General features: G+C 49.8%; 1 protein-coding gene across 4 annotated transcripts in view; it reads left to right on the forward strand.

Moving 5' to 3' along the window:
• PKNOX2 (PBX/knotted 1 homeobox 2) overlaps positions 1-14,857 on the forward strand; it is a 248,379-nt gene that overhangs the window by 182,193 nt on the left and 51,329 nt on the right. For all 4 annotated transcript variants that reach the window (XM_036930253.2, XM_036930256.2, XM_036930257.2 and 1 more), the window contains one exon: positions 3,306-3,445. In XM_036930253.2, the coding sequence (XP_036786148.2) occupies positions 3,306-3,445 (140 nt within the window). The remainder of the gene's footprint in view (positions 1-3,305; positions 3,446-14,857) is intronic.

Raw genomic sequence — 14,857 nt, forward strand, 5'->3', positions numbered from 1 at the left:
CCCCTGCCTTGCTGAATACTCACCAACCTCCTGGAGGTAGCCCGTTCCAGCCTTGGAGAACTCAGATGCTTGAAAACTTCTTTGCTTGAGCCCAGTTGTGTCTCTGTGTTATATAGATTGAATGCACCATTTGTAGTTTGACCCTTTGGGGCAAGCAGAACAGAAATGATACAATATAATCCTCTGCTCCGATATTCAAAGGGGGCTCTCCTGTCACTCCATCTCCCCTACCCCCAAATCTTTCTTGTATCTTCCAGATTCAAACATTCATACTACATAGTACAGGATCCTTTCACCAGCCTGATAATTCTCCTGAACGTGCTTTTTTTGTACTTGTTTGAAGAATGGGATGGGACAAGAAGCATCCTGTGAGCTCTGCTTCTGCTAGTGCATCCTCAGCATGAGTTTAGATTGTTTTTGTTTGATTTTTTGACAGACACATTACACTTTGGGCACATTGAGCCCGCTGTCAACAAAAACACCGCTGCTAAACCATGTCCCCTGTTCCACATTTACATTATTGATTTTTTTTCTGGCCCAAGTGTTAGAAGTGTTAAATTCCAACTTATTGATGAAAATTAATCCTATTAGACTTAGCCTGTTGCCAAAATCTGTCAAGATCTTTCATATCCCAGCCTCATGTCTCCTGGGAATTTGTTGAACGCTTCTTGAGACATCCTCTAAATCCCTGATAAAAATATTGAAGAAGAGGGCTATGGAGAAAGCCTGTGGCACTGTCCCAGAGACCTTCCTCAAGCTGACATCTATCCTTTAACTGTCATCCATTGGGTGTAGCTCACAAATCCACACAATTGTCCACCTGGCCACATCTCTCCATGTTTTCAACAAGGATACATGGGAGGTACCTCGCTGAGTCAATTACACCATCAGTGTACCACATTTTCATGATCTGCCAGCTTAGTAACCATGTTAAACCCAGAAATTGAGCTCCATGATAGCAGGACTTTTCCTTGTGACTCCAGGGCGTAGCGCAGTGCCTAGTACATGGCAGGGACTCAAAAAGTATTTGAAGAAATGGTTGGTTGCACTAGTGAATAAAAGGAACTGGCCCAGATCGATGTGAAGATTTGCAGTTATTTCATTTTTTTGGTTCCAGCTTCTTTCTCTATTTTAAAAATTGGAACAACATTTGTGTCTACTTTCTTCCCTACAGCCCCTCTTTAATACTCACGAATTTTAAAATCACACCAATTTGCTTCCTGATGAGAAAGTATGAGTTTAGGAAAGTTAAGGGATTTTCCCAAGGTCAAAGGATAATAATGGGAGACAGACGGATTCAAGCAGTTGACTTCTGGTTTCATGGTACCGTGATGCTATGGCTAGCCTCTTACACCCTGCATTTCGGAAAGCTTAGCCAACACTGACAAACATATTTCTTCCTAACAAAAATGATGGGGATACAGTGTAGTAAAGTAGATATATTTCATTTCTAGTCTCATCTCATCACCATCCATCATTCATTCATTCATTTATTCCACAAATATTTATTGAGCATCTACTAGCTAGTGCCAAGCTATTCTGGGTCCTAGGACTAGAATTGTTCATCAGGCCACTTTGAGCTTAAACTTTCTTTGGGAGTGGGAGGGAAAATATCTAAACAACTAGACATATGGCCATGATAAAGGCTGTGAAATAAAGCAGAGTAAGAGGATAGCGAGGGACAGAGTGGCCCTATTTTACTCTGAAGACGTGGCATCTGAGCAGAGATCTGACTGAATAAAATGAGGCTGTGGATGTCCTGGGGATACCCTTACCAGCAGTAACATGCTTGTAGTCATGGAAGTATAATACTTTTTCTTCCAAAAAGCAGGGACCTAGATCATAGGATGAACTTTCCAGTTGTAAAATATCTGCTTTTTTCCAGTTGTATCAGTGAATTTATTTACTCATTTATTTTCTCAACAAATACTCAGCATCTACTCAGTGTCAGTTGGCTGCTGGGGATGAAGGGGTGAACAAGGCTTTAGTGCAGGAGACAGACAAACAGATCAAGCCCAGTGGTTGATAAGAGCCATGATGGTGATACGGACAGGCCAGTGGAAGAGAACAGTTAAGGCATGTGGAGAAAGTGAAGGTTCCTATGGCCAGGATTCTCGCCTGGCCCTGGCTGGCTTGCTCACTACACACATGCAGGCAGTACGTTGTTACTGACTCTATATAAAGAGCTCTGCCCTGTGCTCTGGGCTGCTGCACGGCTGCAGGGCTTCAAGGCTGCAGGAGAGCAGAGGCTGGAGTGGTGGCAGCGCTGAGGACAGAGACTGACATGGCTGTGCAGAGGCAGAGAGGCCCAAAGGCAGAGACCAGCTTGCTGCATGCAGACTTGCTCTAAGGTGGATGGGATTCTAGTGATTGACCTGCCACCATGGGAATAGATTTGAGTATAAACCCTTTCACCCCAAGAACGTTCCACTGTCATTTTTTCAGTCTCACTGAATCTACAGTGAACTTGTCTGGGTCTGAAACCCATTGGCAAGACAACACATGTCACCATTCGTGATATTTTAGAGATCCATTTGGCTAAAGAAAATATAAAATTGCTAAATTCTGTAATGGTAGTTATCAAAACATTTAAGCCACTTAATCATTTCTTTAAATGAAATCTTATGCAGAAAGCCCAATATAGAATCAAAAGAAGTTGCTCTGGTAGGCATAAAATTGGGGGCCTGGGGGTTCCCTAAAAAACATGTAACACAGGATGAAGACCACTGCCCTGAATATTTGTTACAGCTAAGAACAGAAATTCATCCATTGTTCATCAAAACCTGCTTATCTTCAAGTGCCCAGGTAAACTAAATTTGGAAAACCATTCGGTTATCAATCAAAACCGTAAAAACCCTTACCTCTGGCTTGAGTTAAATGGAAGAAACCTCTGCTCAAATGTGAACTGATGGAGTTATTTTTCTCCAGCTCTTCAAAGTCATCAGATCCAACACCACTGCCCAGTGCTGCCCAAATGCCTCAGAAGGACAATTTAAAGGGGTCATCATCTTGTTCTTTTCTGCTTCAGGGCAGAGGTCGGCCCCTTGATTGCCATTGAGAACCATCTCTTAAAGAGTCTTGTGTACCACCTGCTTTTGTATGGTCCTAAATCCTTCTATAGAATGTTCTCATTTCAAGAATGCTTTCTTCCTATGGTAGCACATATACAAATGGACACTTACACACTCACAGTTCTCTTGCACACACAGTTCTCTTATCCCCACACACACCACAGGCCAGGGTACACCTCACAATTCCAGTCCCTCCCCTACTAACCTGCCGCCTCCCCTTTCTTCTCTCTGCAGATGACGGCAACTGCTCAGGCACCCTCTAAGGCCCAGGCCGTCCACATCCCTGCACCCTCAGCTGCTGCCAGCACACCTGTGCCCAGTGCCCCCATTGACCCCCAGGCCCAGCTGGAGGCTGACAAGCGAGCTGTGTACAGGTAGGACGAAGCCTCTGTGTTTGGAAGTCCCCAGCAGCTGCAGGCCCTGCTCAACAGGAGGATGAGCACACAGGCCCATGGGTGGGCTGATCAAAGACAATGGCCAACAGCCACTCTCCTCGCCACCTTCCCTCTCACATCCATCCAGAGATCCCTCAGCTGACCAGTGTGGGTTGACTCTAACTTCTCAGAATTGTCTAGTGAGAGACAGGAGAGCCTGGGCAGTTTTCTTCCAAAATCCCTTCCTCATCTCAGCTGGGAATGAGCCCTAATGAACATCTGAAACCTTCGGCTCAGCACCAGGCAGCTGCCCCCAGACTCTCTCCTTGCCTGCCCTCCATGGTCCCCTTCACTCCGAGACCACCAGAGCACTAGGCATCTGATTATACCATCTAGGACTGGGTATTATGCATAGTATGCCTGAGAATCATTGGGAGAGCTTGTTAAAATGCGTATTTCTGGGCTCGGTGCTCAGAAATGCTGAATCAGTATGTCGAGCTCTAGAAAGAGGAATGTGAATTTTTCAAAAGTGTTGCAGGTGAATCTAAGGCAACTGGTCCTTGGACCACATTGTGAGTCATGGTTGCCTTCACTTTATAGCAACAGGTGTTGTGTGTGGCTGTGTAGGTTCAGGCACCCTCCCCCAGGTGGGAAGCTTGCTGAGAGCAGGCAGTTGTCTCATCTTGCTCTGCATCTGCCCATGCACCCAGAGTCCTGGATGTGCAGGGGGTGAGGAGGACTCAGGGAAACTCCTATCTGTCCTGTGTACCTGTTGGGGAGCAGATGCAGTCATCAGAGAGCAGGCCTGAGGGAGGCTCCAGAAGGGATGGGGTTGGGCCCGCGCTCACATTCACCTGTGGGAGCGCACACTCACATGTAACAGCAGGGAGGCCCACCTCCAACCGGGCGTATGTTGCAGCAGATGTGAATGCCAGTAACACGTAGAATGGCCCACCCCAGACCAAGGGGAAGAAAATGGAGTCCTTGCACAGTCCTCCCCAGATGACAGTGCCTTTACAGTGAGGTGGTGATTGTCACTGCTATTATCGTTGTTTTTGGCATTAGTTTTACTAACTCAGGTGAGCTGAATGCCTCTAATGCCAACAGTTGGGAGTCCAGAGCAATGGACGCTGATCCACAGATCCAGGTGTGAGGGTCCTTTCCAGCCCTGGCAGAAGATAAATCACAGCTTCTGGGTCCTACCCTGCCCAATGCGCAGGCCAGGCCCAGATGCTTACAGGTAGAGAGCTCTGCCTTGGGCCCCAAAGAAGTCCTGGGTGTCATTGCATGACTGTCAGAGACACTGGGTACTCTCGTCTGCCCTCCCTCCTTCCTCCACATGCTTTTATTGAAGCCTCACTATTAATACATGGAGGCACTGTGCTGGACTTCAGGAGAGAGAGGCTAAAACCATAGGGAAAGGCATGGGCTCCTCCATGTCCCTCCAGGAACAGGTAGATATGCAAACAAGAAAGTAACACAGTTCAGTGGGGGCTTTAACAGAGAAGGCTTCATGGAGGCAGCAATATTTGAGCTCGATCTTAAAGGCTAGTAAGAGAAATGCGTCGAACAGATCCTTCCAGGCAGAGCAGAACCTGATGTGTTCTAAGAATGGCTAGAGGCCCAAGCAGCTGGGTGTGGGAGTTGAAGCCGCTTGGCCTCCTGTGAATTAACCAGTGTGGTGGGCTTGTGCTTTCATGGGAAGCGTAAGAGGGAGAGGAGAGCAACATGGTCTCTGGAAACTGCCTTGTGGTCTGATGACTTGGGATACAGCACTGTGGGGAAAATGGAAGTTCCTGTGGCCAGGATCCTCACCTGACCCTAAACTATTTGATGATATAATTGGTCTACTGCTAGGTTACTGCTTCCACACTCTAGGCAATAAGCTATTACTGACTGAGTCACTATGTAAAGAGCTCTGCCCAGTGCTCTGGGTGGAGGCAGAGATGGAGGTGGATTACAGACCTGCAGACTGCTGGATACAGACATGATTCTAGGGCTCAAGCTGCTGCCAGGAATATAAAGCAGAGTATAAACGCTTTTACCCAAGAAAGTTCCATTGTCATTTCTCAGTCTCACTGACTCCTTAGTGAATCAACCCAGGGCTGAAACCCTCAGGCAAGACAAGCATCCTACTCCATTTAGATCATCACTATTCAAAGTATGGTCCATGGGCTAGCAGCATTGCATCACTGGGGGCTGATTAGAAATGCAGAATCTTGGGCCCCACTCAGACCTAAGGGTTCATGGTCTGCACTTTAACAAGCTCCCAGGTGATTCATATGCACATGAGAGGCAATCCTAGGAGGCTTTCCAGACCCCTGGGCAAGGACCTGGGGTGAGCACAGTCCACAGTCTAGAAAGATCCCCAGATTCGTGTGTAGAAAGAGTTTCTGGAAACCTAGGCTTGAGTTCCCTCTCCTCCATGTACTAGTCTCCCTGAGCTTTCGTGTCATGGTAGACCCTAATCAGCAGGCTTGATAAGAATTAATGAGATGGTGCATTTAAGCTCATGGCACTGTGTCTGGCACAAAGCAGATGGATTACCTTGTTCCTACAAATAGGCTCCATGGGCACTGAACCCTTCCCAAGATCCCAGGTTCATTCCCCACCCAGGCCAAACTGCAGGGGAGTGGGGGTCATCTCCTCTGCAGAAACTGTGCACCATGATGTCACTTCTAGTATGAAGGCCCAGATCTTCCTTCAACCAACCCTTCTTCCTGCCATCTTCACACCTGAGCTTTACCTGCTCCCACCCGGCTGACCACCCCACAGTCCTTGTGTTTGCCTAAATTACTTCTGCAGCCATCTGAGCACCAAGAAAGAATCGCAGGTTGGACGCCACCACCTGCCCAGCCAGAGCTGACTGCCGGCGTCTCAGAGTCCCCGAGCTGACATCAGCAACTTTGCAGCTTCTTTTCTCTTCAGTCCTTCCTGCCCCTGGGGCCCCAGCTTGTCCCCCACAACCACGCCTCTCCCATTAATGCCAGCAGCCCTCTCTACAGCCCTTGCAGGATGACCAGGGAGGGGGCTCAGCCTCCTGTAGGGTCAGGCAATTTTAATTAGATTTGCCTGCCTCCGGCAGCCCGCCTGGCTGCTCCAGAGCGCATCAGGGAGTTAGCACTTCATGTCAATAAATGTAACAAGACCCTTTCGATTCAGATTAGCGCCCCGCACTGATTTTTGGGATCCCCACTGAGGCCCTGCCCTGAACCTCAGATGAAGGATGGGTATGGGAGGCCTCTAAAGGGTAGCCCAGGGACAGTATGACAAAAGGGACGGTGGAGGGCTGTGCCAGTGAGTGGAGGAAGCCTGTCCATGCCCCTGAGGTTGTATTTGTGTATGAGGATGTGTTAATGAAATGTGTTGGTTCATTCTGATGTGGAAACTGGGTGTGTGTGTGTGTGTGTGTGTGTGTGTGTTAGCGAGGGGAGAGGGGAGGCCAAGTCTGTCTTTAATTGGATCATACCAGAGCATCATCTGGGCTAATCAGCAAGACAACCAGGAGCTCCCGCTCAGATTAATGATTGCAGTCTAATCCGAGCAGATCCCATGATTGGATGCACATCGTGGGTAATTGTGTTTGTGGCCCAGGAGCAATTCAGACAGGGGGTCTAGGGAGGCAGGGCCTGCAGGGCTGGACCCAGCTCCATTCTCTCCTTTCCCAGCCCCCTCATCAACCCTGGACATTTTCCCACCGAGAAGGTGAAAATCAGCATGGACCACACCAGCCCCCCTGTCCATGCTGGAGCCCCCCGTCCATGCTGGTGGACAGCAGTGAGTGCTGTTTTGGACCTGGTCACTAAGTAGCCAGCAGCGCAAAGACAGGGCCCTGAAGCTGAGATTAATCCAGTTTCTGCTCTCCCTCCTCTCCTCTGGTTGTTCCCCTTTGAAGTGAGTGGGTTCCCATGGAAACCAGGATGTCCTGGGGAGCAGAGAGTGGCAGGGAGGTAGGCCTGGCCAGGTACGAATGGGGGAGGAGGTAGGCTTTGCTGAGACGACTATGCTGAGTTGGTTGTCGCGCCGTGGCCCCTGAGGCTGAACACCTCTCTGAGATTGGGGAAGTGGCCCACCCGGTGCTGAAGAAGTCACCTTTATTGGCCGGAGGTGCTGTCTGGAGGCAGGAGCAGTGAGAGAACAGGAGCACCAGTGCTTTGATCTGCCTCTAAAACAGCTGGAGAATGGAGCTGGGATCAGGTGGAGAGGGGGCGCGGCTGCTGCCTGTATTTCTCCTTTGGGGAAGTACTCACAATCGAACTGATTGTGTTAACGTTATTTCTGTTTTCCCCACTAGATCGTAAACTCCATGAGGGCAGGGTCGCGTCTGCTCTGTTCACTGACTCATCCCACTCGCCTGACACAATGCCTTGGAGTTTCTGCAGCTCGGACCAAGTACATACTAAATTAGGGCTTGTCGAGTGGATACATTAAATAGGTTAGGCAGTTCCCATAAACGTACCGTGGTTCTAGGCTGGTGTGCTGGCAAACTGGCTCTCAGGACTGAGCAGAGCGGGGGAGCCCGGATTTGTAGCATTTGATTTTCACAGTGTAAATGCCCCGACTATGGCCCATTTCAAGCTGCCAGGGTGGTACCACTGAACAGAGCCAGGAAGAGGCGCACGTAGTCGGCTCTCACCAGCGCAAAGCACAAACCCCACACAGGCAGGCAGGTTACGGGTCCACAGTCTGTTTTTAACCACGTCATCACATCTTAGAACCAATTCTTTGGAATGGTTTCCCACATACTTTTAGCCATAATCCTATATTCCTTGGTGCTCACTGGCCTGTCTGGTCTACTCCTGGGTATCTAAGTTCACGAAGTTCTCTCCTAATGAATTAATACTTGGAACAGTGCCTGGCACAGAGCGAGTGCTTTTTAAGTGTTTGCAGTTGCAGTTTCCCCTTTCTAGATTCTACCCATCACTGTGTCTCTTTGCATCCGATGAGCAAAGCCTCGCCCCCACCCCACCTTCCCCACCTTCCCCAAGTAGATTCCAAGCTCTTCCTGGTTTATCCATTAATGAACTCCTTCCCGGCAGCTCCAGAAACCCTGTGTGAAACCAGTCTCCTGCCTCGCCCTTAGCTGCTCAGCCTTCAGAAGCCTGACCTTTCCGTAGAGCATCTCTGGCTCTTCCCATCAATCACATGTGTCCGTAAGCCACAGACTCAGAGCCTCTGCCCACATGTGACCTACCCCTAGACAGCTCATGCTGAAGTCCAGTTCTAGTTCAATAAAAGCATCCATATTTCTGAAGCCCTACTTATATTACCCTTGTTCCGGTCTCATCCAGCCTGGGTCCCTCTAGGTCTGATCTTGGGGAAAGATCAGAACAGGGCTGTGGGCAGTGTGCAGATCACTACCTGGAGACCGTCCTTCCAAAGGCCACTGAGGTCTGGGGCTTGATTCTGATCATCCATAGCTCGAGGCGCAGGTGCAGTAGAGCAGCTGGGTGTGGGATGAGCTCTAGAAACAGACTTGCTGAGAACTAGCTTTGTCACCCTGGGCTAGAGAATCCCTCCGGGCCTCAATTTTCTCAGTTATAAAAGAGAAAACAGTGGTAGCTAGACTAAAACTAGATAATACCTGACACCCAGATCAGTGCTTGCTGTATGAGGTAGAGGGGATGAGGATGTTTCAACAGAGGGACCCGCATGTGTCCCCTTGGCCTGTTCAAGAGGTGAAGAGGTGAAGAGGTGAAGAGGTGAAGAGGTGAAGAGGTCGGGTACATTAAGGAAGGTGGAATTTGGGCTTAGGAACACACCCTTTGGACTGAGATGGCCTTGGTTTACATTCTGGCTCTACCACTGGGCACTAACTCTTTCTGGCCTCAGTTTCCTCATCTGTAAAATAGGGCTGAAAGTAGTGCAATGTCTTATCAGGATTGTCATGAGGATTAATGACATAGTGCACATAAAGTGCTTAGTAAAGAACCTGCCATATAGCCAGCACTGTGGAGGTGTTAGCGGCTACTAGATGTTTGGGGAAATGGAAGCAGGGGTTGCCAGGCTGGAAGGTAAATGTGGAGAGGTGATGGCAAAGGGCAGGACTGGAAAGGGCTCCTACGCCAGTGTCTTCACACTGCACTTCAATTAAGCATGTACTGAGCATCGTGTTAAGTTCCGAGAGGGACTCTGAATAAAGAAGAATTGGTCCAGGGAATGGCAGAAAGACACGGAAGGTGACTGTAATGTAAACTTGGCACATAGTATCCGCTCACGAAAGTGTCTATGGAATTGAGTGCAAGGCTCCCGGCCCCGGTGCAGGGTGGCAGAGTTCACTGCTTCTCCCCATGCAGGTGAAGCCCAAGGGGAAGGACAGCCAAGCTGCTTTCCTGGGTCTGGGCTGGCGGATGGGTAGGAGGAGCCCCCCTAGGTTTTGAGCTGGACAGGGGCTGGTCCTGTGGTGACTGTCCTCTGTAGCTGCTGCCTGGCCAGGACCCTGGGAACTGGCACTTCCTGATGAAGTGGCTTTGAGGGAACTCTTCCACCTTGTGACCAAAGGGTGTTCTGACTCCAGCAAGCTGACCCGGAGGCTTAACCCTATGCCGTCCCTGGCAGTGTGCTGGGTCATTCCTGGAATGTGCTGGGTGGGGTTGCCTGAGAGCAGTGTGGGAGAGAGCCATTCCAAATGGAGAAGTCAGCACCAGATGCTTTTGGACTTGGTTCTGGGAGCAGATGCTCCAGGCTGTGTTCCGGGCTGGGCTTGATGGGTTGGGGGCTCTAGAAGACACGCCCTGCTTTGGGAAGCAGTTGGAGTCACTGGCATCAGGGATAACAATTCAGCTGTTGACTATATAGTCAGGGAAGTGATCCTGTTGGAACCACTATCTGGAAGTAAAACCACACTCAGTTCTCCGCCGGCACCAGGACAAGTCTGCTCCCTGCCCTTCCTGCCAGCATCTGAAGGCCCCCCACCCCAAGCCCAGCTTCTGTACTTGCTGCTGGCAGGCTCAGAGGCTGCGGCAGCCTGGCCCACACACATTCAGAGGCAGTGGGTCCTACTGCTTCCACAGCTCACTGGCATGTGGTGAGAAGAGCTGAGAAGTCCAGGTACCCTGCTGAGAGTAGGCATACTGATAAGACATCCAGGAGCCTGGAATCCCAGTGACTTTTACCCTCACGAGGTTATGTTAGGATTAAGGAAGACAGGCTGACAGCTGACAGCGCTTGGCAAGTAGAAAGCTCACAATGAATGGTGGCTCCGTTTGTGAGTAGTCACCATGATCAATACTAGACTAAATCTGTCCCCTTATAAGAGGGAAAATGACCAGCATTTGGGCCTCCCACTAATGTGAATGGGGTGGGGTGGAGTGGGGAGAGAGCCAGCAAGCTGGGCCTTTGTGGGTTTAACTGGCTACGGGCTTCACACCAGGGCTGGACTGCACCAATCTCGCCTTTCTTTTAACCACAGCGCCACTCTCTGATTCTCCCAAGCCCTGGTCCATTTCATGGTCAGGTATAAAGAACCTAAGACTAAGACTTCAGTCTCAGCTCTGACTCAACCATTGGGCAAATAATTTCACCTCTTTAGATCAGCTTTCCTGCCTCACAGGTAGGCATCATGAGAAAATGAAAGGCCTGTATAAAGGTTAGAGCCCTCTCCAAATATAAACAAATATTATGATGAGTGAAGAGTGTTTTAGAAACTTACTGGACAAGGCAGAGATTCTCTTGTGCTGCAACATAGCAGCTCAGGTCTGTGACCCCATGACACAGATGCCTCAAGGACAGGAGAGGATAAAAGAGAGGAGGATGAAGTGATTCCAATAATGGTTCAAAAACAGTACACGGGAGAGGGGGCAAGAGCCAAAATTTAGATTTTGGATACCCACCTTGAAATCTCAGGTCCATCACTTATTAGCATGATGCAGTTATTCAGCCATATGGCACCTCAGTCTGCTGATCAATAAAATGGGAGTAAAAAGAACATGGGGGGTTTCAATGCAATAAGCACCTGGAAAAGCACTTACAACTTACCGAGTGCCACCCAATGTGTGTGACCTTGTCACTGCCTATGACCACAGCCAAATGGATAGAGCACCCCTCCCTACATCCCCACACCATCTTCCTGGAAGGGGTTTCTCGTTGGGGACTGGCTGGCTGTCCTGTGACTTGGATAGAACCTCTGACTGTCTCTCACTAGCTGCCTAGCCTAGTGAGTCATGGGAAGACACTTCTCTCTTCTGTGCCTGAGTTGCCATTCCTTAAAAGGAACTGGCTGGACATGAGATCCTACCAGGTTTTAGAGTCTTGTTTTCTTGCCCTTGCAGACTAGCCTTAACAATCACTTTGCTGAGATTTCACATTTTTTTTCTTTTTTCTAATGTGCCAGGAGGGAGACTGCACATGTGTGTGTGTGTGTGTGGAGATGGAGCTGACTGTGGCCTGCCCTGCGCCCCACACTTGCCAGGAATGGACCTGCCCACCCACCTAGGGGAGGATTGCTGGTTGGAGCCCAGGAACCCTAGCAGATGCAATTCTAATTTAGCAACTAGAAGAAGTCCTCTCCAAGGCAACCCAGGCGAACACACCACCCACTGGGCAGGACTAAAAATACACCCGCATGGTCCCAACGTCACACCTGAAGTAAAAATACATCCAGCCAGGAGCTGCTGGCTTGTTCTCCCTGACCCCACTGTGCTCTCTCCATCTGCTGCCTCAGAGGGGAGGAGAGTAGTGGGTGGGGGAGCACTTCCTTCACACTCACTTTCCTCCTTCTAGGACCCTGCCAGCCCCCACCTCCCGCACACCCAGGCAGGGCCCAAAGAGGGCAGGTTCTTTCGCAGCACCTGTGGCTAGAAGCTGCCAGGTGGCAAGTCTGATACAAGGAAGGGATGGACTCTGAGTCCAAAAGAACTTTAGGATCACATCTTAGAACCTTCGTTCCCATACTCAGGACTTACTTCATTCATTCACTTGTGCCCATTTATTGATTCACCAAATGTTTACTGAACCTCTGCTGTGTGCCAGGCACCGTGCCTGGCCCTTGGGAATTCTAAAAGAGATAAGACAAGATCATGGAGCAGAGTAGCGAGGAAGACAGATCTGTGCCCAAACAACTATAGTTCTCAGAATTTAGTAAGTGTCATAAGGGAAATAAAAATAAATTCTTACTGGCAGTGATTTTTTTGCTTAAAAAAAATGAGGTTCTGGGTTCTGATAAACTGTATGCTGCCTCTCCTCCTCCTCTTTCTGTACCTCTATTTGACCTGGCATGTGGGCTTGTTTTCCCTGCCAAGTGAGTCTATGGAGATGGGAATATAAATTTATTGGAGCGGATGGTGTCAATGTTGCTCTGAATAAGAAAAGGTGCCCACACACCTTTCCAGGGAAATGGGACAAGCATTAATTGATAGCTTACTAAGTGCCAGACACTCTACATGTCTCTTCATTCAGTCCTTACAATCATGGTTATCGTAGGTGGCGTTATCCCTGATTTCTAAAAGAGGGGACTGAAGCTTAGAGAAATTCTATAACTTACCCCAAAGTCACACAGCTGCCTGGCTCCAAAGTCCATGCTCGTTTCAGACCGCCCAGCTCTTCCCCTTAAATTGTGAGCGAGGGCGAGGTAGAATCCCCGAAGCACTTCCTGCAACGGTTCAGAGGAAGCAGTGCTTCTCTTGCTGGGGAGACCTATCGGGGGCCTTTGTAGAAGTGGCGGTGCTTTGACATGGATTCTGAAGGTTATTGGAAGGGGCAGGTGGAGACACAGCAACAGACAGTTCAGGTGGAAGGAACAACAGGGATAGAGGTGAGCACAAGAAGTCTAGTGTGCCTGAGATAGGGAAGGGGGTAGGGAAGATATGGGGGCCAGGGGCCCCCTGCTGTCTGTCCAACCACCACATTCCCTGCTGAGTCTGTGGAGGAGGCACACTGACAAAAGGTGGAGGCCACACCCTGACATACCACGGCTTTTCCTCTGAGGACGCTGACTATTTCATCAGCACCCGTGCAAATCTCACAAGTTCTCACAAGGGATACTTGTAATGGGCCTTGTGGCCCTGAATAGAGGCAGGGCAGGAAGAGGGGAGGGGGAGGCATTCTGAAAGGTGGCTCTAGGAGTCATTGTCTCTGATTCTGTGATCCCAGTGACCTCTGGCGTGGGGCCCTAGAAATAAAGGGTCAAAATGCCAGCCCCTGGGTAGAATTTCTAGGGGGGTGGGCCTTTGGCAACTCGAGGCCTCTGCTGTGTGTGGGAGGGGACTAGGGTGGGTCGCTGGACAGCCAGCCTGGCCGCTGCTTGCCCCATCCTACCCCACTGCACCAGCCGACACAAGGGTGTTCCTTGCAGCTGTCTGGCCCTGACCAGGCTCTGTTCCCACTGGCTCACCACCGAAAATTTCCACCAGAAATTCTGCTCTTCTAGCATCCATTCCACCCTCTGCACTGCCCATTCTCCTCCCAGCTGGGAAAGGCCTGGAAGCTCTGACACCCATCCCCACTGGAAGAAAGAGCCGGGGCTCAGTGAGGGGGTGTGAGCCCTGACAGCTGGATGAGTCTGGGCTGTGAGGCGAGGCACAGGACAGGTCCGGGGGCTCCAAGGTCAGTCACAGGGAGGGGAGGTGGACAGCCAAGCAGGCTGCCACACACTTGGCTGGACCCATAATTGAGGTCTGCAGTCCTGGCCAAGGTCACAAGGGAAGGGATGACTGAGAGGCTTGGAAGTGACAGTGTGGCATGACTGTGAATCACAAGGTTTATCACCCAGAAAGAGAACTCAACACTAGTGTCCCCCCCTCGTGTGACCATCCTTGCTGCCCCCCCATCCCCCATCTGTGGTGCTGTTTCTGTCTCCATATCTATTCTCTGTCTCTGCCTCTTGTGTCCTTTGCGTCTGAGCCTCCCGGAAGCTCTGTATTTTTGCATTCTTTCTAACTTTTTCCAGACTCTGCTTCTCTGGTCCTGGTCCTCTCAGCAGAAGGAAATGTTAAAAAACTTTTTTTTAAAAGCCCAGGTTGTCCAAGGAGCAAGGAAGAGAAACAGAAAAGGGTCTACCTGTCTTTTCTTGAGTCCTTCTAACTAAAGGAAATGAGCTTCATTCAGCCTTAGAGAAGAAATTTAAGTTAGATATGAGTATAAGAATTACCAGGAAGTTGTGGTCTCTGTCCCAGGAAGGCTTTGAAAGTGTTAGGAAACCTAGCAGTCCAATTTATATTAAGAGCATCTATCTTGAGGTGGGGGGATAAAATAGGCAGCACAGAAGCTGTCCTGCTCAAGGACACTCTTAGCCTCACCAGAAACTGGGGAGTTGGGATGGACAGGATCATTTTGCCCTGAAGAAAAACTGGGGCTTGAACAAGAGTCTCAGCCTCTCTGCTGCTGGCCAAAGGGTGGCTGACATTTGCCTGTCCCCAAATCCTGCCCTGTGTCTAGTTGCTCTCTGGAGGGCAGCCTGCACCTCCTGGTCCCACA

Source organism: Manis pentadactyla, chromosome 13, assembly GCF_030020395.1.
Source record: "Manis pentadactyla isolate mManPen7 chromosome 13, mManPen7.hap1, whole genome shotgun sequence".
NCBI classification, from domain to species: Eukaryota; Metazoa; Chordata; class Mammalia; order Pholidota; family Manidae; genus Manis; species Manis pentadactyla.